The sequence below is a fragment of a genome, unplaced genomic scaffold, assembly GCF_019419815.1.
Source record: "Pyrus x bretschneideri cultivar Hongxiangsu unplaced genomic scaffold, Pyrus_bretschneideri_v1 Contig24, whole genome shotgun sequence".
NCBI lineage: Eukaryota > Viridiplantae > Streptophyta > Magnoliopsida > Rosales > Rosaceae > Pyrus > Pyrus x bretschneideri.
The window spans coordinates 4,184,472-4,208,835 of NW_025999546.1; the positions used below are offsets into that span (position 1 = coordinate 4,184,472).

General features: G+C 41.0%; 3 protein-coding genes across 3 annotated transcripts; all 3 read left to right on the top strand.

Annotated features, from left to right (window-relative positions):
* The first annotated feature begins 1,534 nt into the window (after positions 1-1,534).
* Positions 1,535-2,997, top strand: LOC103952149 (uncharacterized protein At5g39865-like). Its single transcript, XM_009363693.3, has one exon. It carries the CDS (start codon positions 1,817-1,819, stop codon positions 2,636-2,638), a length of 822 nt encoding a protein of 273 aa, XP_009361968.1. The 5' UTR covers positions 1,535-1,816; the 3' UTR covers positions 2,639-2,997.
* A 14,368-nt stretch (positions 2,998-17,365) lies between these two features.
* On the top strand, positions 17,366-19,850 carry LOC103952151 (subtilisin-like protease SBT4.6). The gene has a single exon (XM_009363694.3). The coding sequence runs from the start codon at positions 17,461-17,463 to the stop codon at positions 19,657-19,659; it is 2,199 nt and encodes a 732-aa protein (XP_009361969.3). The 5' UTR covers positions 17,366-17,460; the 3' UTR covers positions 19,660-19,850.
* Positions 19,851-20,771: 921 nt separating this feature from the next.
* On the top strand, positions 20,772-22,919 carry LOC103952186 (subtilisin-like protease SBT4.4). The gene is given in 1 exon segment (XM_048586330.1): positions 20,772-22,919. A coding segment is annotated over 1 exon segment (2,148 nt).
* Positions 22,920-24,364: the final 1,445 nt, after the last annotated feature.

The window sequence follows — 24,364 nt, forward strand, 5'->3', positions numbered from 1 at the left end:
TCTTAACATTTTTCTTGAATAAAATATATTTTCATAAATAAAAAAAGAAAATGCGTGCTCACACATGATTTGCATAAAACAATAATTATATAAACTATTAAACAACAGAGTAAGACTTAACACATAATAATATAACCCAAAGAATAAATGATAACCAATAAATTAACATATCTTGGAATTTGTCAGTTTTTGTTTCACAAATTTAAAATTGCAGGAGAAACATAACAAGAATGACACAAGAGCATAAGATACACGCATACAACAATGTTTAAATTCACATGCTTATTGAAAAGAAAATTAAAAATTCTGACAAGTATCGAATTACCTCATTGTTAAGGTTTTTCTTTGAAGAACAATGTTTGACTACTCAAGGATGAGTAGAAAATCATAGAGTTTCGCGCTTATGATTAGAAGTATTCATATTATGAATCATTTGTAAAGATCAACTCTGTAAAAATCGAATTAAAAGTCAATCTATTGTTAGCAAATATGTAGTTTGTAATATTTTTATCAATTCGTTTATCTATTTTATACAGTTAGATGACTAAACGACATTAGTTTTAATTGATTTTTTTGCAAAAGTGATCTTTATAAAGAGGTTTGTAATATGAACAGTTCTTATCATTAACATAAATTTCTATAAATCAGTAACGTAAAATTTTAAACATGAACTCCTACCCATCCTTTAAATAGTTAATCATTGTTCTTCTTTTAAATTCATTGCGCTCGTTCGGTTTAATATAAATTAGTATATAATATCTCTTTTAATAATACTGTGATTCTTAGCAGGTGAAAAAAATGAAACTACCCTAAAAATTCAAAACTTACCTGCGACTTTGTGATAGTTAATCGTGTCTTTTAATCAAAACAGGACGGTGGGGCCGAACGTCAGCAATCAGCGCTACTTTTTCAAAAGTCCAAGCCTAAAATTCAAGTAAAGCACAATGTTTCTCTCTCTGAACAGAAAATGACATCCACTTCCCCCCAAAAAAAAAAAAAAAAAAAATGACGTAGATGATAATTTTGTAAATGAACCGAATTTGGAGAGTTTTTTTTTTATATATTTTTTTTCAATTAACGGATATTCAAGCCTACATTATTAGAGAAAGGAGAAGAAAAAAGTAACTTTCAAAGAGAATGAGTTGTCGTTGTCACGTTTGGAGTATAATTGTAGTTTTTTAATCTGAATTGAGCGAGAATGTTTGTATGTGTTTAATTTTCTTAAACTTTTAAAAATTAGTCGTTCTTTAAACTTATTTTATTTTAAAAATTAAGATTATTAAAGATATTTAAGGAAATACATGAGAAGATAGTAATTATCTTTCAAATTATTTTACGGTGAATGAAAATTAAAAAATATAAGATGGGTAAGAAAATAATACAAGATACAGCAGCACCTAGCTTTGCAAACAAGCCTCCGTTTTAAAAGCCATTTTCTCTGTCACAAACAAACACAACAGAATCAAAAACAAAAACGAGAAAACACTCGCTTTTGTCAACACATCCCAACAAACCCCCATTTCCCTCATCTTCTTCTACCTGCCCATTATCTCCCAATCGCCACCATCACTCCTCTTTTTCCACCACCGCAATCCGACGGTCATCTTCTTTTTTCCGATCAACCCATTTATTCTCCGATTGCTAGAAAAGAAACAATTCATTCTTCGACATTTCTGATTAGCCCTAATTTGTACGGTCAGTTCTGTCCATTTCTTTATCGATTTTGAATTCGAATTCGAATTCAAACCCTAGCGTTGCAAAACCCCCCGAAAGATATCAAAGAATTCAAATTTCCGGTGATTTTTCATCTGGGTCGATGGCGGAACTCGAAAATAGGGTCGAATTGGCGGGTAAGCCCAAACCCACCTACTTCTTCAATCGATCGCTTACCATGTACCCAACCACCGTGGATGCCCCCAAAAAGCCCCATTTGCAGGCCTCCATCGATCACCACACCAATTCTTTCAAGAAATTCTACAATTCAATCGAGACGGTGCGGTCCGCCAGCAGCTCCTTCAAAGGGAAGGTCAAGAAGCTCTGCAATTTCTTCGAATCGGAGAAACCCGTGTCTCGAAACCCCGATGAATCGCAATCCCTGACGGTCAAGCTAAGACCGTCGAAATCAATGGCCATGCCAAAATCCATGGCGCCCGATTTCCGGATCCTGTCAATTTGGCTGCCGGGCACCGATGATCGGATTGTGGTGTATTTCACGAGTTTGAGAGGAATTCGGAGGACATATGAAGATTGTTATGCTGTGAGGATGATATTCAGAGGGTTTGGGGTTTGGGTCGATGAGAGAGACATATCAATGGATTCGGCTTATCGAAAAGAGTTGCAGAGCGTTTTGGGTGAGAAGAATGTGAGTTTGCCACAAGTATTTATAAGGGGAAAGTATGTGGGAGGTGCTGAGGTGATCAAACAGCTGTTTGAAACCGGTGAATTGGCAAAAATTCTTCAAGGGATTCCCACTCGGAAACCCGGGTATGTGTGCGAAGGTTGTGGGGATGCACGGTTCTTGCCCTGCGTGAATTGCAGTGGGAGTAGGAAGGTGTTCGATGAAGATGAAGGAATGCTGAAGAGGTGCTCCGAATGCAATGAAAACGGTTTGATTCGGTGTCCCGATTGCAGTTCTTAAATTGTCAAATGCCAGTTTACCCCATAATCTAGACGCTCCTCTGTTCATGAATAAATACTCGAGAATAGTTGATGGTAATGTTTCATGATTTGTGGTTTCTTTTTTGTTGCTTGATTGTGCGTCTGTGGGGAATGGATGTTCATTCACTCTTTGAACTGCATTTTGAATAACAGGGTTTATTATCGAAATGCAAATTGGTATGGGTATGTCTGATTGTAATATACAGTGGGGCGAGGTGTTTCTGCCCTCCCAAATGCTAATGTAAATATTTAGTATTGTGCTATCATCGCAAAGGTTGCGATGACTGATGAAATGTATTGAGATTGGATTTATTTATGTCTTAATTATTTACTCTTGAATTTCTTTGGATTTAATAATATCTAGTGTACATGTATATGTGTTTTTTTTCCTAAATTTGTGGATGTGTTGATGATGTGATGATCTATACTAAATGGAATGAGGATTTGGCCTTTGTGTTTGGATTCCCATTTTGTTGTGAATTTATTCACTCAGTTGCAATTGGTGTGATAATCTTTGTGAGTGATCACTGCCATCTGCCAAGTTACTTCCTGGAATTCGACATCGTTCATCCAGTTCATATGTGTTTCGTTATATTTCTGGATATTAGGACTTTTATGATTTGGTGTTATCAGTAGTTTGATATGCTGATCTTTCAGGGTTGTATCAATGTCTGATGGAATTTGGAACTCTGATTCATAGTTTAGTAAACTTTTTGAGCGGCGGTGATCGATATCTGGTGCTGTGAAAAGTTGTGATTTGTCATATCTTTGATTGCCTATTTGGAGAGAGCATATAAAGGAGAAAAGAAATGCAGTTACAAGGAATTTATACTTGTTTTCGGTTGTGCTACAGAACGAGTTTGAAATTATATAAATGTATACAGTAATCACGCAGATATATCTTGTGTTGTTCTTAGACTCTCAATCAAAGACTGTAGAGAGTAAGACACAAGAAATTACCTGTGTACGGTAAGTTTAGGGTGGCGTTTTTTTACCAGATTATCTTGCTATCAATCATGAACGCGACGTTGAGACGTGATTTTATTTTACTTGATTAGGGGTTTCGATTTTAGTAGATAACTGTATATGGTGTTACATTTCCTTTGTGGTATGTATATCTGTTATTTTCCATCTGAGATGATGGGTTTAAGCTAGGCTAGGGATTTGATCGGGATTTTCTTGCGAGTCTCAACCCTCTTCACCGATGACCTCCAACCGCACTTCTAATCAGCAAGAGGCCTACAAGGATCGTTCTTCCCAGACTGCTGTGTATGAAAAATCATGTAACAGTACTATGCTTTTGTTTAGGATATCCTGACTTCACAATTGTGCTTGTTGGAGCCTTTGTTATCTAATTTCTTTACCTGTTTACTCCATTCTGCGCATATTTCTGGCCGAGGTATGATTACTCTTCGTTCACCGGATTCCGTGATTGTCATTTATAATTTAAGTTTGTTCATGACATGTATGCAACTGTAAATTTTGAGTGTTCATCTTATCTTATGTTCTTTGGTTTGCTGGCATTTAGAATATATCTTTTGGACCTCCAAAGTATGCTGGCACTTGGTTCGGATGTGCTTTTAAAATACCTGAAAACACTTTTGGTAAAAATATTTTTATAAACAATCCTTAGTTAAATTCTTAATAAATCCTGGAAAAATATTTAAAGTGCTTTTGAAACCCTAAAACATTTTTTTTAAATGAGCTTTTACTCATTTTAAAATTGGACCCTCAAAACTCTTTTACTTCTCTTTCCTTTTTTTCTCTCTCCTTCCTTTTCCTCCACTTTCCCTCCCTCCCTCCCTCCATCGGAACCAGTAAGGCTGGTGAACTTGCCGGCCTCCGAAAATGCTACGTATTTTCCCCATGAATTTTAACTTCTAGATCTACCAGTATGTTTTCTGAGATGGAAGATAATTATTCTACGCCCATGGTTACATTGAGGGAGGGGGAATCAAAGGATCTAAGTGCAGTTCAAATGCAAATGATGTTCACTACTTAAATTACAAGCTACAAAATTTAGATATTTGTCCTGTTTAGAAATTTAACGTAACTAGAATGTGGCTATGTTTGGGGCCAACACCATTTGCAACCGCTTGATCCAAAAACAAATTAATTCTAGCTGTATACGCTTCCAAATTTCGTGGTATCGTCAACCAACTCTTGTTCATGTTTTACCACTTTACAGATCCCTACAATCTTTCAAACCCTATCATGTAGGCATAAGTATTAGAATTTTCAATTTCTATCTTTCAACCCTCGAACTCTATCACGATTGCAATTTTTAATTTCCAACACCTATTATAGTAAAAGCAAATTAAAATAACAACAAAAAGTTATCAAAATTATGCTCATCTAATCTTGATTGTTTGTTAAATTCAAGTTTTGTAGTGCAAAAAAAATTAATTTAACATAATATATTCCTATATTACTTAATATTATTACAAGTCCACAACACTTACTAAATATTTTCATTGATTTTGAATTTATAGTGAACTTAATAGAAAAGGAAAATGGTTAAATATGAGTTTTAGTCTTACATGCTTATAGACTTCTAGGGGTGAGGGATACTGGGCCACGTAAAAGGGGGATGGGCACCACCACACAAATATTTAATATGTTAGGTTATTAGCTATCAAAATTTAGAGGAAGCAATTTCATAAAAAATTAAACAAAAGTTTATGTTATATTTAATATTGTTAATTTAACATAAATGCTAAATATTATTTATTTGTATTTTCTCATAACAATTCTAGTAACAAACTTAATTAATTAGACTAAATATTTATTAATTTAACATAAATCATAGAAATTTATCTAAATACTTAAATTAGAATTTTTAAATAAATAAACTTGTGTATTATACAATTTAGAAATTAAGGAATTTAGTGATAGAAACCTGAATTATGGAAGAATTCTGTTGTTGATCAATTCTAATGCATTCTCAATTATTCTCATACTCGGTATGAGCCTACCTTGTGAAGCCGTTGATCAGGAAGATAGAAAGACATAGATTGAATTTGTAAAATAAATGATATGGAAGTTAATGATTAAATTATTACTTAAATGTTGATTAAAGTGATTATTTCTTATTGTTAAGGCCTCATTTCCTAAGAATGACATTTTATTGTATACTCGGCATCACTTACTAAGGTTGAGATTTTATCACTCATTCATCACAATATATTTTAGAATATATATTTAAGTACGCTAATTGTTTTTCAATATTATTTCGGTACACTTTGTGTTCTTTATTGTGTAGTGTAACATCCCGTCCCGAAACTATCGAACCGTACGTGTGAAATGACCATTTTACCCCTAGTTTGTTCTATTATGTTTTTGGTGTTTTGTGTGGTGTGGACTGGTGTGGGGGTCACACACACACACACATTTACACTTGCCATCTCTCCCTCTCCCTCTGACTTTCCTCTCTCTCTCCCCCGAGCTCCATTTCTCCTTCTTCCCTTTTGAAAGCGTACGGACAAACCCATAGCCCACACAATCCTAACAGATCGTGGAAACCAGCTACACCATTGAGCTCGTGAGGTCGAGGCGAGCACAGCCATACCCTTTACAGGTGAGAAACCCTTTGTTTTCATGTTGTTTCGAAAATGGCCGATTTGAGTACTGTTCATGCAAGAGTAGTTTATCGAGTTTTTGGACATTTGAAGCTCATAGTGTTGTTTGTGAGGTTCCCAGGAACTTGGGAATAGCTCGTTGGGCGAGTTTGGACGTCTGAATCGTGGGTGTTGGAATTGGCCGAGAATTGAAGATTTGGGCAGGTATAATCTCGACATTTTAGGCCTTAAAACTTGTTGGAACTTATTCTACTAGCTTTAAGGTTGATTTTGGTGCAAGAAACATGAAAAAAGGTGGAAAAATGAGTGAGATATGGCGAGTTGCAGGTTTCCGGCGACGGCGCCGGCGAGGGGGGTAGGCCGGAGAAGACAGGGAATATTCCGTTAGGATTTAACGGAATATTCCTAACGGACAGTAACGGCGTCAGTCAAAGATAACGGAATATTCCAGGGAATATTCCTGACGGCGTCACTCGACGCCGTCAGCATGCGTGACACGTGACCGCGCGTGGGGGCGCGTGCGCGGTCCAAAAATTATTTTAAAATTATGGTTGTGATCGTGAGGTTGTGTAGGTCACGTTGGTATATTCATTTGTCCATTTTGAGCAATGTATGAGAAGTTATTTTGAATGGACGGTTATGTGCTCTAAAGTTAACGTTTTTATAGTTAATTCGCATATAGGTGACACGTATCCCGAGGACGAGCGTGCACATTCGAGGCAGGGGGGCTACGACCCTTCTACATACCAGTGAGTGGGCTTTTGTTTTCCGTATATACCTATATACATGTCTTTTCCCAGAAATTAATATAAATGCCTCGTTTTACGCTATTAATTTTCATATGATTGATGGTTATGCATGATTAGTGGCATATGAGTTGATTTATATATTTATTCTACGTCGTTTACATATATGTTGGTGCTGTGGCGGCTTAGGTAAGTGTCAGGTAAGTTTTGTTTACATTCGCATTAAATAGTGATTCGAGGTGATTAGAGAGCTCATAACCTGCACCCCCGGTGTTAGTGCTCCCGCCCAGAGTAGGGCACAGTCCTTCACGTGTTGTTCACCTCCCGCACCACACGCTCAGCTTGAATCCAAGTTAGGTGCACAGTCCTGTCGTACAGACCACTATAGGTGGTTCCGACTCGTAGGTGACCCGCGATTATTCGCACAGCCTTCACGTGATCGTAGCACTAGAGCGTTTATATGTATTGCACCCAGGCTTGTCGTACAGACCACCACAGGTGGTTCCGACTCGTGGGCAGGTTTAGGGTTTGAGTTGTGATCTGAGCTCTAGATTCAGCCGTACAGGTCACTTAGGGGACTCCGGCTGCTAGTTTATTATAATATTGATGTGATATACATACCCGAGCACTTGCATGTTATTATGAGGCGTTGAGCATGACGGCATACATTTGAGCATGTTGGCATACCCTTGAGTATACTTGGCATATTTATGCCTACGTTTATATGTTTATTTTCTGGGAAGTATACAGGTTTTACGGCGAGGGGTTATTTTATGTTTTATGAAATGCTTTTCTAAGAGATTTATTTTGCCCACTCACGCTTTTGTTTTTGCGCCCCTCCAGGTTCTAGTAGCTTAGCGGATTCGGTGGTTTTCCCCAGGGACGTCCCGGCATTCTGACAGACCTTCACCTATGTAGGGTCGCCTACGGGCGCACTATTGTCGTAACATTTATTTTTGGGCTGCTGTATGTCTTAGGCTCTGAATTCAGTGTTTTAATTGCACTAGCACATATCCTACTACTTTTAGTGGCTAGTTTTAAATTATTCGTACTTTTCTATTACTGTTTCTAGCTTCCGCACTGTGCACATGGCTACGTCACTTCCACGTGGCGGCCAGCATACCCCGATCTCGGTTGGGGTGTGTCAGTTTGGTATCAGAGCCTAGGTTTGGCAGTCCTGTGTCTTTTGTGAGTATTCTAATGGTTTTGGTGCCTTCTGTCAGAATTATGCCGCCTCGTCGGGAACCACGCCGTTCAGATGAGTCTAGTTTCCCCGATATCACTCAGCTGGGGGAAGCTATTGCTACTGCTATCCAGGCAGCTATCCGCCCTCCCCAGAGGACTCATCTGGAAACTATGTACAACCTGAAATTGGATAAATTCCACGGTCACGAGGGGCACGAGGCCGCGGAGCGTTGGTTGGAGCATATTGAGAAGACTTTTCGAGTGTTGAACAACCAGGGGAATCTCCCCGTGGAGAGATGGGTCGAGACTACTTCATGGTTTCTGGGTACGGAGTCTGCATCCTGGTGGGAGCAGGAGCTTCGTAGTTTGACTCCAGCCGAGAAGACTGACTGGAATGTTTTTATTAGGTTGTTCAAGAGGAGGTTTTTTCCCCCAGACTATATTGACCGCAAGAAACAGGAATTCACTGAATTGAAACAGCGGAAGATGTCTGCGAATGAGTATTATCGGAAGTTTACCGACTTGTCTCGCTACCACCCTGAGATTGCTAGTAACCCAGCGGAGATGCTTCGCCGTTTTCGCATCGGCACTAAGAAGAAGTGGCGTTCGATGTCGACCTCCACTCATTGTGATACATACCAGGAGTTCTACGAGGTTTTGTTGAGAGTCGAGGACTCTGAGAATATGCCGAGTGAAAGCGATGAAGATGAAAAGAGTGGTAATCAGAAGAAGGACGACAAAGGTAAAGGTCAGGCATCGCTCGGGCCTCGTCAGACTCAAAACTTCAAGAGGGGTGGTAACAGCTCTAGTTCTTCTAGTGGTGGTTTCAGCGCCACGGGTCAGGGACGAGGAGGTAGATGGACTGGTGGCTTTCGAGGCCAGAGACAGGGGGACGGTGGTCGAGGTAGGGCCCCACTTTGCCGAAGGTGTAATAATCGGCACACGGGTGAGTGTAGACGAGGTAGCAGTGGTTGTTTCACTTGCGGGCAGATAGGGCATCGAGCGGCGCAATGTCCCCAGGGTCAGCAGCAGAGACCGCAGCAGACTTTCCTGCCACCACCTGCCCCTATCCAGCAGATTCAAGGTCCTAGTGGTTACGGACAGGCAGGTCGAGGTGGTGCCTACCACTACCAGGGTGATGCTGTACCCTATGCCTCGGGACAGTATCAGTATCCTCAGGACCCCTACTCCCAGGGTAATTACCCTCAGTATTCGGGCGGCTATATGCCGTATCCTCCAGCTCCAGCCGGCAGTTCTCAATGGTATCAGGGAGGACAGTTTTAGACAGGAGAGATTGTTACCAGTAGTGCGGGGTCTTCGAGACAGACTGGTCAGCCCAGTCAGGGGCGTGGTACGCAGAGTCGTGGTGCTCAGGCGAGCAGAGGTCGTGGCGGACGGCAGCAGGGCCAGGGGCGTATACACAACATTTCTCTGCAAGATGCTCAGAACAACCCGGATTTGATTATGGGTACGTTAAATATTCTTGGTTATTTTGCTAGAGTCTTAATTGATTGTGGAGCTACACATTCTGTGATTTCTCATACATTTGCTCAAGTGACGCAACCTCGCCCCACACCCCTAAGGTATGATTTAGAGTTCGCTATGCCTAGAGGGGAGAGATGTATTGTGGATCGTGTGTACCCAGGTTGTCCAGTGATAGTTGAGGGCGTGGTTATGCCCGCTGATCTTATCCCGTTAGATATTGTGGATTTTGATGTGATTTTGGGCGCGGATTGGTTGCACCCCAATCGTGCCAATATTGATTGTTACGGGAAGATAGTTACATTTCGTCGTCCTGGACTACCCGTGGTTACCTTTGTTGGTGAGCAGAGTGGGGTGAGACATGGTGTTATTTCGGCGCTACGAGCGAAAAAGTTATTGACTAAGGGTTGTCAGGGGTATTTAGCCCATGTGGTGTTGGATGAGGCTCCTCCTTGTGGTGTTGAGGACGTGAGGGTTGTCCGACACTTTCCAGATGTTTTCCCCGAGGAATTGCCTGGGTTACCACCAGATCGAGATTTGGAGTTCACTATCGAGTTGCTTCCAGGTACTAATCCTATTTCTTTGACTCCTTATCGTATGGCACCTGCGGAATTAAGGGAATTAAAGGTGCAGCTGCAGGAATTAGTGGATAAGGGTTTTATTCAGCCTAGTACTTCACCTTGGGGCGCTCCAGTATTGTTTGTGAGGAAGAAAGACGGAACTTTGAGGCTGTGTATTGATTACAGGCAATTGAACCGGGTGACGATTAAAAACCGTTATTCGTTGCCACGTATAGATGACTTATTCGATCAGCTTAGAGGTGCTTGTGTGTTCTCTAAGATTGACTTGAGGTCTGGGTACTATCAGCTGAAGATTAATAGGAATGACGTTCCTAAGACGGCGTTCAGGACTCGTTATGGTCATTACGAGTTTCTAGTTATGCCGTTTGGGTTGACGAATGCACCAGCAGCTTTTATGGATTTAATGAACCGGGTTTTCCAACCTTACTTGGATAGGTTCGTGATTGTTTTTATCGATGATATTCTGGTGTATTCTAAGTCGAAGGCAGAGCATGTTCGACATCTTACCTTGGTGTTGAAAAGGTTGAGGGAACATCAATTATATGCTAAGTTTAGCAAGTGCCAGTTTTGGCTAAATCAAGTGGCGTTTCTGGGGCATGTTATCTCTGCTCAAGGTGTTCTGGTTGATCCTCAGAAGGTTGCGGCGGTGGAGAATTGGGAGCAGCCGCGAACCGTCACCGAGGTGAGAAGTTTCCTTGGCTTGGCGGGATACTATCGGAGATTTGTTAAAGATTTCTCGGTGATCGCCTTACCATTGACGAGACTTACGAGGAAAGATGTTAAATTCGAGTGGGACGATAGGTGTGAACAGAGTTTCCAACAGTTGAAGCATTGTCTCACTTAAGCACCTGTTCTGGCACTCCCGGACGATAGTGGTGATTTCGAGGTTTTTAGCGATGCTTCCTTGAATGGTCTGGGATGTGTGTTGATGCAGCATGGTAGGGTGATTGCTTATGCTTCACGTCAGTTAAAACCCCATGAGTTGAATTACCCTACTCATGATTTGGAGTTGGCCGCTATCATTTTTGCGTTAAAGTTGTGGAGACACTATCTTTATGGTGAGAAGTGCAGGATCTTTACTGATCATAAGAGTCTCCAGTATCTTTTTACCCAGAAAGAACTTAATCTTCGTCAACGGAGGTGGATGGAGTTGCTCAGCGATTACGACTGCACGATTGATTATCACCCTGGTCGTGCGAATGTAGTTGCTGATGCTCTTAGTCGGAAGTCTCAAGGCCGCATTAGTGCGTTGTATGCAAGCCGTATTCCTCTTTTGACGGACTTGCGTGCTACAGGAGTGAGGTTAGAAGCGGAAGATCGAGATATGGCTTTACTTGCTAATTTTCAGGTTAGGCCCATCTTAGTTGATCGGGTGCTCGCGGCTCAAGTAAATGATGAGCAGACTCAAGAATTTATCCAAGCTCGAGAACAAGGTAGGAGGAGAGACCTCAGAGTACGAGAATCGGATGGCATGTTGATGCAAGAAGGAAGAATGTTCGTGCCGAATGTGGTGGATTTAAAGAAAGAAATTCTGGATGAAGCACATATCTCGGCTTACGCCATGCATCCATGAGCTACTAAAATGTATCATACCATTCGACCATTTTATTATTGGCCGGGTATGAAAAGGGAGATAGCCGAGTATGTGAGTAGGTGTGCCATTTGTCAGCAGGTTAAGGCGGAAAGGAAAAAGCCGTTTGGATTATTGCAGCCGCTTCCCGTTCCCGAGTGGAAATGGGAAAATATCACCATGGACTTTGTGTACAAGCTCCCGCGTACACATAACGGTTTTGATGGCATTTGGGTGATCGTTGATCGACTCACTAAGTCCGCACATTTTATTCCAGTGAGAGAGAGGTATTCTTTGAGTCGATTGGCGGAATTGTTCATCTCGAGAGTAGTGAAGTACCATGGAGTTCCGGTGAGTATTGTCTCGGATCGTGATCCACGGTTCACATCTAAGTTTTGGGTGGCTTTCCAGGAAGCTTTGGGTACGAGACTACTCTACAGTACGGCGTATCATCCGCAGACAGACGGGCAGTCTGAGAGGACTATACAGACCTTGGAAGATATGTTGCGAACTTCGGTGTTACAATTTGGTGATGCTTGGCACCAGCGGTTGGATTTGATGGAATTTGCCTATAATAATAGTTTTCATTCAAGTATTGGCATGGCACCATTTGAGGCTTTGTATGGTAGAGCTTGTCGCACGCCGTTGTGTTGGTCAGAAGTCGGAGAAAGGGTCTTAGTAGGTCCGGAGATTGTTGAGGAGACTACCCAGAACGTCCAGGTAATCAAGACTAATTTGAAAGCGGCACAGGACAGACAAAAGAGTTTAGCGGATCGGCATGCTACAGACAGGGTATACGAGGTCGGAGATTGGGTATTTTTGAAGCTTTCGCCGTGGAGAGGTGTAGTGAGATTCGGGAAGAAGGGCAAATTAAGTCCACGGTACATCGGACCATACATGGTCGTGGAGCGAGTTGGTGAGGTAGCTTACAGGTTGGAGTTACCTCCGGAGCTAGCCAGAGTGCATAACTTTTTCCACGTGTCTATGCTCCGACATTATGTTGCTGATCTATCCCATGTGATACCTCCTCAACCGTTGGAAATTAACCCAGACTTGACGTATGACGAGGAACCGGTGACGATCATCGATTGGAAAGAGAAGGTTCTGCGGAACAAGACAGTGAAATTAGTGAAGGTTTTGTGGAGGAACCATTCCGTTGAGGAAGCGACGTGGGAGACAGAAGATGGGATGAGGGATTTGTATCCTAGATTATTCTTTGATTACTAGGGGTCGTTTTCGGTTGTTTTGAATTTCGGGACGAAATTCTAATAAGGTGGGTAGGTTGTAACATCCCGTCCCGAAACTATCGAACCGTACGTGTGAAATGACCATTTTACCCCTAGTTTGTTCTATTATGTTTTTGGTGTTTTGTGTGGTGTGGACTGGTGTGGGGGTCACACACACACACACATTTACACTTGCCATCTCTCCCTCTCCCTCTGACTTTCCTCTCTCTCTCCCCCGAGCTCCATTTCTCCTTCTTCCCTTTTGAAAGCGTACGGACAAACCCATAGCCCACACAATCCTAACAGATCGTGGAAACCAGCTACACCATTGAACTCGTGAGGTCGAGGCGAGCACAGCCATACCCTTTACAGGTGAGAAACCCTTTGTTTTCATGTTGTTTCGAAAATGGCCGATTTGAGTACTGTTCATGCAAGAGTAGTTTATCGAGTTTTTGGACATTTGAAGCTCATAGTGTTGTTTGTGAGGTTCCCAGGAACTTGGGAATAGCTCGTTGGGCGAGTTTGGACGTCTGAATCGTGGGTGTTGGAATTGGCCGAGAATTGAAGATTTGGGCAGGTATAATCTCGACATTTTAGGCCTTAAAACTTGTTGGAACTTATTCTACTAGCTTTAAGGTTGATTTTGGTGCAAGAAACATGAAAAAAGGTGGAAAAATGAGTGAGATATGGCGAGTTGCAGGTTTCCGGCGACGGCGCCGGCGAGGGGGGTAGGCCGGAGAAGACAGGGAATATTCCGTTAGGATTTAACGGAATATTCCTAACGGACAGTAACGGCGTCAGTCAAAGATAACGGAATATTCCAGGGAATATTCCTGATGGCGTCACTCGACGCCGTCAGCATGCGTGACACGTGACCGCGCGTGGGGGCGCGTGGGTCCGTGCGTAATCAGGCGCGTGGGTGCGCGTGCGCGGTCCAAAAATTATTTTAAAATTATGGTTGTGATCGTGAGGTTGTGTAGGTCACGTTGGTATATTCATTTGTCCATTTTGAGCAATGTATGAGAAGTTATTTTGAATGGACGGTTATGTGCTCTAAAGTTAACGTTTTTATAGTTAATTCGCATATAGGTGACACGTATCCCGAGGACGAGCGTGCACATTCGAGGCAGGGGGGCTACGACCCTTCTACATACCAGTGAGTGGGCTTTTGTTTTCCGTATATACCTATATACATGTCTTTTCCCAGAAATTAATATAAATGCCTCGTTTTACGCTATTAATTTTCATATGATTGATGGTTATGCATGATTAGTGGCATATGAGTTGATTTATATATTTATTCTACGTCGTTTACATATATGTTGGTGCTGTGGCGGCTTAGGTAAGTGTCAGGTAAGTTTTGTTTACATTCGCATTAAATAGTGATTCGAGGTGATTAGAGAGCTCATAACCTGCACCCCCGGTGTTAGTGCTCCCGCCCAGAGTAGGGCACAGTCCTTCACGTGTTGTTCACCTCCCGCACCACACGCTCAGCTTGAATCCAAGTTAGGTGCACAGTCCTGTCGTACAGACCACTATAGGTGGTTCCGACTCGTAGGTGACCCGCGATTATTCGCACAGCCTTCACGTGATCGTAGCACTAGAGCGTTTATATGTATTGCACCCAGGCTTGTCGTACAGACCACCACAGGTGGTTCCGACTCGTGGGCAGGTTTAGGGTTTGAGTTGTGATCTGAGCTCTAGATTCAGCCGTACAGGTCACTTAGGGGACTCCGGCTGCTAGTTTATTATAATATTGATGTGATATACATACCCGAGCACTTGCATGTTATTATGAGGCGTTGAGCATGACGGCATACATTTGAGCATGTTGGCATACCCTTGAGTATACTTGGCATATTTATGCCTACGTTTATATGTTTATTTTCTGGGAAGTATACAGGTTTTACGGCGAGGGGTTATTTTATGTTTTATGAAATGCTTTTCTAAGAGATTTATTTTGCCCACTCACGCTTTTGTTTTTGCGCCCCTCCAGGTTCTAGTAGCTTAGCGGATTCGGTGGTTTTCCCCAGGGACGTCCCGGCATTCTGACAGACCTTCACCTATGTAGGGTCGCCTACGGGCGCACTATTGTCGTAACATTTATTTTTGGGCTGCTGTATGTCTTAGGCTCTGAATTCAGTGTTTTAATTGCACTAGCACATATCCTACTACTTTTAGTGGCTAGTTTTAAATTATTCGTACTTTTCTATTACTGTTTCTAGCTTCCGCACTGTGCACATGGCTACGTCACTTCCACGTGGCGGCCAGCATACCCCGATCTCGGTTGGGGTGTGTCATGTAGTGCTACATGGTATATTAATTTATTATAATGTATTTTGATACAAACATTTAAGGCATCACTCTATTTTAATATATTTTGGTATAGAGATTTCAGTACACTTATGAATTTGTATTTTTTCTTATGTGTTATTTGGAAATATTTTGAAAACTCCTTAAAAGTGAATGATTTTTCGTTTGAGGGATTAGAAGAGGATTAGACAAGAAGAAAACTCATCCTTTGAGGAGGATTGAAATGGATAAATTTTCTTCATAAGTAATCCATCTGCTACGTTCTAAACTGTCATAATTTTTCATTTCTCACCTCAATATACCTTCAAATTAAGGAGTTATTCCTCCAATCCATTCCAATACAATCTTACAAACCAAACGAGCCCTAATGACCCTTTTGGTGGACCGGATCGGACCGGACATGAGCCATTAAATTGAATACGAGTCCATGCCGTTCTTTGATGGGGTCAAAATATAATTTGGACGTACAAGATCGGTATCCTAGATACCAATATCGTAGATACGGTGGGATATGAAACCCATCCTCACGGGTTACGACTTACAAGCGAAGGATGCAAGGCTAGTGTTTCCTTGAGTAATTAACCATTGGTAGTTAATTAGAATGTTAGAAGAAACTAAATAGTTATTGGAGTCTCATTATTTACTACTTCACAATACTATGTATCATTGTATTCAACTTCAACAAAGAATTATATAACCAATGAGTTAAAGCAAATAAAAATGAATTGTGATAGATTTTTACTTCATTTTAGCGGTGTTTCCTTCAATTCTTGCAAAGCGGGAAGCCTTTTATCATTGCTTTCCACTAAGATCCATAAACTCTAATAATTACAAATGTAAAAATTAATATTTAACAAATAATATTAACTATTAGAGAGAGAGATAACAGAGGGCCTTTGACAAGGACTAGTAAATACTTTTAACCACTTGAAATACAAATTTCGTTTGTCACATTTTTAGTTTACAGATTGATGTTAAATAACAAGATATTTGATTCAACAATTTTCATGTGAGTAGGAAAACTAATAAATCTGCATTTCCAGTAAATCTTTTGAGTATACGTAACCTAGTTATCTTCAAAGATATATACATATAACCAACTCACTACATTTTTCGTCAGCAACCAACCAAGAAATTATCGATGAAGAAATAGCCAAAAACTCCCTCTTTCCACTAGACTACTTCCCTATAAATTGAAGTTTCTTCCAAAATAATCTTGAGGTCTAATTTATTTTTTTGTCAATATTGTTCTTTTGATTATATGGTTGTTTTCTCAGTAAGAAGGGCATTAAATTGATTATTATTAAAGATGCAACATAAACTACACCACACTATTTTTCAAAATAAAAAACGAAGTTAAGACTTGAAATTTGACAAAAAGAAAAAACATAGAAGTTTGAACAATAAAAATTACCAAGAGGGTTAGTGAGCAATCTAATATGCATGCAAGGTAACGCAGCAGCAAGAAGCAACTTTGTTAAATGTGTTTTGGTTAGTAGCTAAACATGCGATTAAAGTGAAATCGGCAAGGTCAAGATGTCATATAATAGTAGAGTTTTTATCGCAAATGATCTCAAAATAATATTATAGATTATTGACAACAATGGAAAACGAAAAACAAATTGTTCACAAGTTGTTTGTTATAACCTTTCCGGTGATAGCTAGCTAGTAGGTGCCTATCTACGATGCTTTCCGATATTGCAGCAAATCCAGCTAACATATGTAAAATCTGATACAATTTTTATAAGTGTTCGGATATTGATCAGTGCAAGTAATCCGGGTTTGGCGTGTAAAACGTGGGTTGATGCCGATATTTGATGCCTTAGTTTGTACGTAAACCAGCCAGAGTTGGCAAATCTTGGATTTTTGCAGCATCTTTAGAAATTGTTCGGGCGAGAAGCTAATGCAAATCTGTTAGTGCGCATGAAATGTGCATAGGATCCTACGTGAGCTTGGAAATTGTGGTTAAGGTATCGAATCATGTTTAGGTTAGCTGAAGCTTGTAATTTGTAAGGTGCAGTTAAAAAATGGAGTAGAAAAAATACACCAAGGTAGGTAGCGGTGAAGAGATTTCGAGTATAAATTAGTCCTTGCTAGTTATGATTGTGATCATCGAAAAAAATGGCTAAGCATGGAGCTCTCTTGTGTTCTTATGCTTTCCCTATTCTTATACTCACTATCAGCTTCTTCTGCAAAGCCATTGGTCAAGAAGATAGAAAGGTTCACATTGTGTACATGGGGTCACTTCCGACTGTTGAATTGTACTCATCGTTGTCTCACCACCTCGGTATACTAGAAAGAGTTGTCGAGGGAAGTTCTGCTGCAAATGTCTTGGTCAGAAGTTACGGAAGGAGTTTCAATGGATTTGCTGCCAAGCTCACTGAGCGTGAAAGAGAAAAGCTTGCTAACATGAAGGAAGTGGTCTCTGTGTTTCCAAGCAGAACTTACCAACTTCAAACAACAAGGTCTTGGGACTTTATGGGTTTACCAGAGAACGTCGCTCTAAATACCACCGGTGGCGGTGAGAGTGATATTGTTGTCGGTGTGATTGACACCGGAATTTGGCCTGAATCCAATAGCTTTAAAGATGATGGTTTTGGTCCTCCTCCCAAGAGTTGGAAAGGTGCTTGTGAAGGTGGCCAAAATTTCAATTGCAACAACAAGATCATCGGAGCTCGATATTACACATTAGAGGAGTCTGCAAGGGATGTAATAGGTCATGGAAGCCACACTGCCTCAACGGCAGCAGGTAGTGCCGTGAAGAATGTGAGCTTTTATGGACTAGGCAATGGTACTGCAAGAGGAGGAGCTCCTGGTGCGAGAATCGCCGCGTATAAAGTCTGCACTGATCAAGGATGCACTTCGGAGAATATCTTGGCTGCTTTCGATGATTGTACTGCTGATGAAGTCAGCATCATTTCAGTTTCAATTGGATCTGTTTCCGCGCCTCCTATGGAATATGATCCTATAGCCATTGGCGCTTTTCATGCAATGAAGAAGGGGATAATGACCATACAATCTGCTGGCAACAGTGGCCCTGGAGAGGGTACTGTATCAAGTACACCACCATGGATATTTACGGTTGCAGCATGTAGCATCGATCGTAAATTCATTGCCAAGGTTTTTCTTGGAAATGGACGTACATTGGATGGGCTAGCCGTGAATGCTTTTGAATCAAATGAAACAAGTGCACCTTTGATATATGGAAGAGAGGCTTCGAGTCAATGCTCAGAATACCCTGCACAGGATTGTGCAGATGGCTGCCTAGACCCTGACAGAGTCAAGGGAAAATATGTGATGTGTGATGACTATAGAGGACTAATTGAGGCTGATCGAGCTGGTGCAAGAGGTGCGGTTTTAAAGAATGCAAGAGATGATGTTCCTTTTGTTCTCCCACGATCTATGAGCGGTGTAAACAACAATGATTATAATCTGGCCAAATCCTACCAGAACTCCACCACAAATCCTCGAGCAAATATAGTAAAAAGTGAAGCCATAAAAGATCCTACTGCACCGAGGGTCGCTTCCTTCTCTTCACGCGGTCCTAATCCAATTTTACCAGAAATTCTGAAGCCGGATATTTGTGCCCCAGGAATAGCTATTTTGGCCGCATATTCTCCAAATGCTTCTGCCTCGGCCAGCCCTTATGACGAGAGGCGCGTAAAGTACAATGTACAATCTGGAACCTCCATGTCTTGCCCCCATGCTGCTGGTGCTGCTGCATATGTTAAAGAATTCCACCCGGATTGGTCTCCAGCAGCCATTAAGTCAGCTCTTATGACTACAGCTTGGCCCATGAATGATACAAGCACTTCCCCAGGCGAATTTGGTTATGGAACTGGACATCTCAATCCTGTAGGTGCTAAGCAGCCGGGACTTGTGTACGATGCTTCTAAAGAAGATTACATTAAGTTGCTTTGCATGTTTTATAAGGATGAGACTCGAGTTAGACTCATCTCGGGAGATAACAGCACGTGTCCTACTGGCTCCGACAAAGGAACACCAAAGGATCACAATTACCCTTCAATGCTTGCTAATGTAACATCAAGGGCATCATTTAAGGTTGAATTTCCTAGAAGAGTTACGAATGTTGGCCATGCAAACTCCACATACAAGGCAAGTATCTCCAGGAATTCTGAAAATGCCGACATCAAAGTGGTGCCTGAAGTCCTTTACTTCAAATCCTTGAATGAGGTGAAAAGTTTCGTTGTGATCGTTGCTGGACCAGGCCTGTCCGTGGCTGGAATTGTGACTGCGTCACTGACTTGGTCTGATGGAAATCACCATGTTACTAGTCCAATTATTGTACTGGGAGTGTAGCGCAATCTTGGCCTTAACTGCACTGTTTGTAGTAATAATATTCGGGACTTGATTGTTGCATTGCATGGCAAGCAAACTTTCTGATTGTATGCGAAACATTCTTCATACTAGTCAAGTTCATAAAATAAAGCCAAACAATGAGAAATTTACGAGAGAGAATCAATTATATTTGAATTAACATACGAAATTTGAATGTAGAATTTCTGTTTCTGAAGTGTAGTTAAGCGGCCAGTTATTATGTGTTTCTGAAGGGAAGTATGCTCATGAATCATGATCTCTCCTCTACCGCAAACTTATTGAACTCGAGAGCAAGTTTCAAATCTTGATCTCACTTCCGTTTGCGATATAATATTGATCTTCGATTATATTTCAGTCCACATATTTCTTATGTAACCATACAAATTTATTCAATTATATGAATTTGAACAAGGAAGATCTATGAAGATGACTTAAAAAATGAACGTACCTAAAAGAGTAGTTAGCGCCATATTAAGTTACCAATTAGTTAGCGCTTGAACACTCTTGTATATTAGACATGAGTTTTAGTTGAGAGAGAGACACCCTTGTTGATAAACATTGCAATGTTCACAATAATAATCTTTTTGAAAGTTGTGGTATATTATTGATGATCGAAAATGAACCAGTAGGATCATGAAATTACTGTGTGAAACGGGTCTATACAAGTGATTAGTGTCATATTAAGTTACTAACTGTTTAGTAGTTACTGCTTAAGCTCTTGTGTGTGTGGTAATGACTTAATTTTGAATATAAAGAATAATATCAGCATATCAGCTTATAACATATACACATGATCTTGATAGTTAATGGAAATCCATACAGCTGCAATTCAGATGGAATTGACCTTCTTCTTGGATTTAGTTGCCAAGTATAAACTGTACACAATCTGAATTGTATTCAACATTTGGATTTTGTTCATCCTGCGTGTAGAAAGAAAGAAATTTTCATGTCCATAAAAACTGTGGTCAAGGGATAAAATCGATTCCTATAGGAAACAAAATCTGGATGTTAGTGCAATCGAGACTTTCGTTGTGATTCATCAAACCATAAATTACTCGTCACTGGTTAGAATTGTCATCATCGAAACAAAAACAATGGCAAAGCATGGATCTCTCCTGTATGCTTTCTCCATTATTCTCGTGCTCGCTGTGAGCTTACTGTCTGAAGCCACTGATCAGGAAGATAGAAAGACATATATTGTCTACTTGGGATCACTTCCTAAGGATCGGTTGTTCTTGCCATTGTCTCACCACGTTGGTATTCTTGAAAGCATTACAGAGAGCAGCTCTCCATCGAATCTCTTGGTCAGAAGCTACAAAAGGAGTTTCAATGGATTTGCTGCCAAGCTCACTGACCGAGAAAGAGAAAGGCTTGCTAACATGGAGGGAGTCGTCTCTGTGTTTCTGAGCACAACTTACCAACTCCAAACAACACGTTCTTGGGAGTTCTTGGGTTTCAGTGAGAAGGTCAAACGAAACCCTACTGTCGAGAACAATGTTATTGTTGGTGTCATCGACAGTGGGATTTGGCCTGAATCAAATAGCTTTAGTGATGAAGGTTTTGGGCCAGCTCCCAAAAAGTGGAAAGGAGTTTGCAAAGGTGGCTTCAATTTCACTTGCAACAACAAGCTCATTGGAGCATGGTATTACATTGATTCCACCGCTAGAGATGAAGTAGGACATGGAACTCATACTGCCTCAACAGCAGCAGGGAATCCCGTAGAGCGTGTGAGCTTTTATGGACTAGCGCAAGGCACTGCAAGAGGAGGAGTTCCCTCAGTGAGGATTGCTGCATATAAAGTTTGCGGTTCAGAAGGGTGCAGTGTAGATGGGATCTTGGCTGCTTTTGATGACGCCATTGCCGATGGAGTTGACATCATTACAATTTCAACTGCAAGTGAAACTGCTCCCCCGTTCCATGAGGATCCTATAGCAATCGGTGCTTTTCATGCAATGGAGAAAAGGATACTTACCTCGAATTCTGCAGGCAATTATGGCCCTGCAGAGCGTTCTGTATCAAGTGTAGCACCATGGATTCTTTCAGTTGCAGCAAGTAGCACAGATCGTCGAATCATTGACAAGGTTGTTCTTGGAAATGGAAGGACACTTGTCGGTAGTTCAGTGAACACTTTGGAATTAAATGGAATGAGTTATCCGTTGATAGAAGGAAAGGATGCGTTAAGATCAAGTGGATGCGTGGACTGTGAAGACGGTTGCCTAGACCCTGATTTAGTTAAGGGAAAGATTGTGGTATGTCGCCAGGCAAATGGCAGCATCGAAGCTCATCATGCCGGTGCAATAGGTGCAATTACAAGCACTACCGGATCTGATGTATCATTCATTGTCCCACTACCTGCCACAAGTTTTAGTAGCAAAGATTATGATGTGGTGCATTCCTACCTCAACTCCACAGCTAAACCTCTAGGGAACATACTAAAAAGTGAAGTCATAAAAGACCTTGCTGCACCCACTGTCGCTTCCTTCTCTTCGCGGGGGCCTAATAATATTTTACCCGAAATTATCAAGCCAGACATAACTGCCCCGGGGGTTGAAATTTTGGCTGCATTTTCACCTGTTGCTTCTCTGACAGATAGCTCTGAAGACCTGAGGCATGTAATGTCTTGCCCGCACGTAGCTGGTGTTGCTGCGTATATCAAGACATTCCACCCCAACTGGTCTCCAGCTGCCATCAAATCGTCTATCATGACCACGGCTGGGCCTGTGAATAACACCAGCAATTCCACCGGTGAATTTTTGTATGGTTCTGGACATATCAATCCTCTAAAAGCTGTAGATCCGGGGCTTGTGTACGAAACTTCTAAGGATGATTATATTAAGTTGCTCTGCTCGATCTTGGATGAGGCGAGTGTTTGACTTATATCAGGCGATGACCACCCTTGCTCTGCAAAGACCGGGAAAAATTCTCCTAAGGATCTCAACTACCCTTCAATGGCTGGTACTGTTGCACCGGGGACTTCTTCGTTTTCGCTTAAGTTTCGTAGGACAGTTAAAAATGTTGGCCTTGCAAACTCGACATATAAGGCAAATATCATCTCGAAGTCTGGAGTTGACATCAAGGTGGTGCCTCAAGTTCTTTCCTTCAAGTCCTTGAACGAGGAGAAGACATTCGACGTGACAGTTTCCGGAAGAGGTATGCCATATGGATCACATGTATCTGCGTCGCTGGTGTGGACCGATGGTACTTACAGTGTTCGAAGTCCAGTTCTTGTATTCAGCCTCTAAGCTTCGTCACAAGTGATCGCTAATGTGGATTCACTGCTCCAAACAAATTATAGTTTCTGAATGTATTTCATACGTTTTCATCTATTTAAGTTGAAATAAACATGCCTTTGTTGTAGGCCTATTTTACTGATGAAAAAGAGGGGAAGAGGGCCGGCAGCAAGGAGAGGAAAAAATAGAGAGTTTAAGAATTATGTGGTATGATTTCTCACCCCTTTTGCCTTCATTTATGGTGACAAGGAAGAGAGGATCTTTGTGCCCTTATTTATGGTGACAAGGAAGAGAGGATTACACAATCACACAACTAATGGAATTGGAATTACAACACTCCCCCCTTGAATGTATAAATACTCAAATAGATGACACATCAGGTCTTCAATGATATGTAGAAATAATTAATTAACTAATAATAAAATTAAGCACAAATTATTGGCACGGTCCGCAACAACGGCGCCATTTTTTTGGTAGCAAGAATCTAATCTCTTTAGTCTTAACGAATTTGTATCTACAAAACAATTAACACATTTGATCAAAGAGCCACACACGCCCACGAGGTGAGGAGTTTGACCAATGGCTCTCCTAAGAATAACTCTAAAAAGAGTGAGTTTTTAGGGTTTGTATGCGTAGCAAAAGCTTACCAAAGTTTGGTAGAGATGAGATTTTATAGGGAGGTGGCCAGCCTAGGTGGAGGGTTTTGCCCTACACGTGGTGGTTTCCCATTATCCTAGGTTGTGTCGTCCATGGGATCGATAAGGAAACAATATTCTCAAGATATTAATTAGGAGATAATATCTTGGGATGATGATATAAGCATCCTTGATTGGTTGCAATGAGAATTTCTTACTTGTTTGAGTCGATCTTCAATTGAGAATGTATTAAAAATAGGAATCAGTGATTAATCCAATTAAGCACTGCACCTTGAAAACCTGTTTGTAATATGTAATTTGACTTTCCGAATTGCTGAGATTTCTCTACTCTAACTCGACGGTTGTTCGAAACGAAACTAATGTCTTGGCCCAGGTAGTAGTATGCTCGCCCTTGGCACACAAGTCTGTATCCCCCTCTACTAATTTATTGTCTTATCAAAGTATATATTAATGCCAACGTTCTTTTACCCTCTAGTTTCCTAGGAGCTAGAGGATTCAAATTTTACAAGTCTTTAAACTTTTAATGTTACTATCGGAAAATTAACAAGGAAATGTTAGAAAAAAAGGGTAGTTCTGTGCCTACAAGTAGGAATGTGTTTCGATTAGCATCAAAGTTTCATAAATTTTTTTTTTTTTTTTTGAAGAGTAATTTTTGACATCAATTTTCACGTTCTACACACGCCTCTTAATTATGGCCTCGATTCTCTGATATGTTTGTTCCAATGCCTTGAAAAAAGGGACGGTGTGCAGAAATCCTCTCCCTTTTTTCACTTGTTATCACATTTTTGACAAGGGTGGATG

Bases quoted from the DNA above. Each gene is read 5' to 3' on its own strand.
- LOC103952149 (XM_009363693.3), top strand. From the start codon at position 1,817: ATGGCGGAACTCGAAAATAGGGTCGAATTGGCGGGTAAGCCCAAACCC.
- LOC103952151 (XM_009363694.3), top strand. From the start codon at position 17,461: ATGGCTAAGCATGGAGCTCTCTTGTGTTCTTATGCTTTCCCTATTCTT.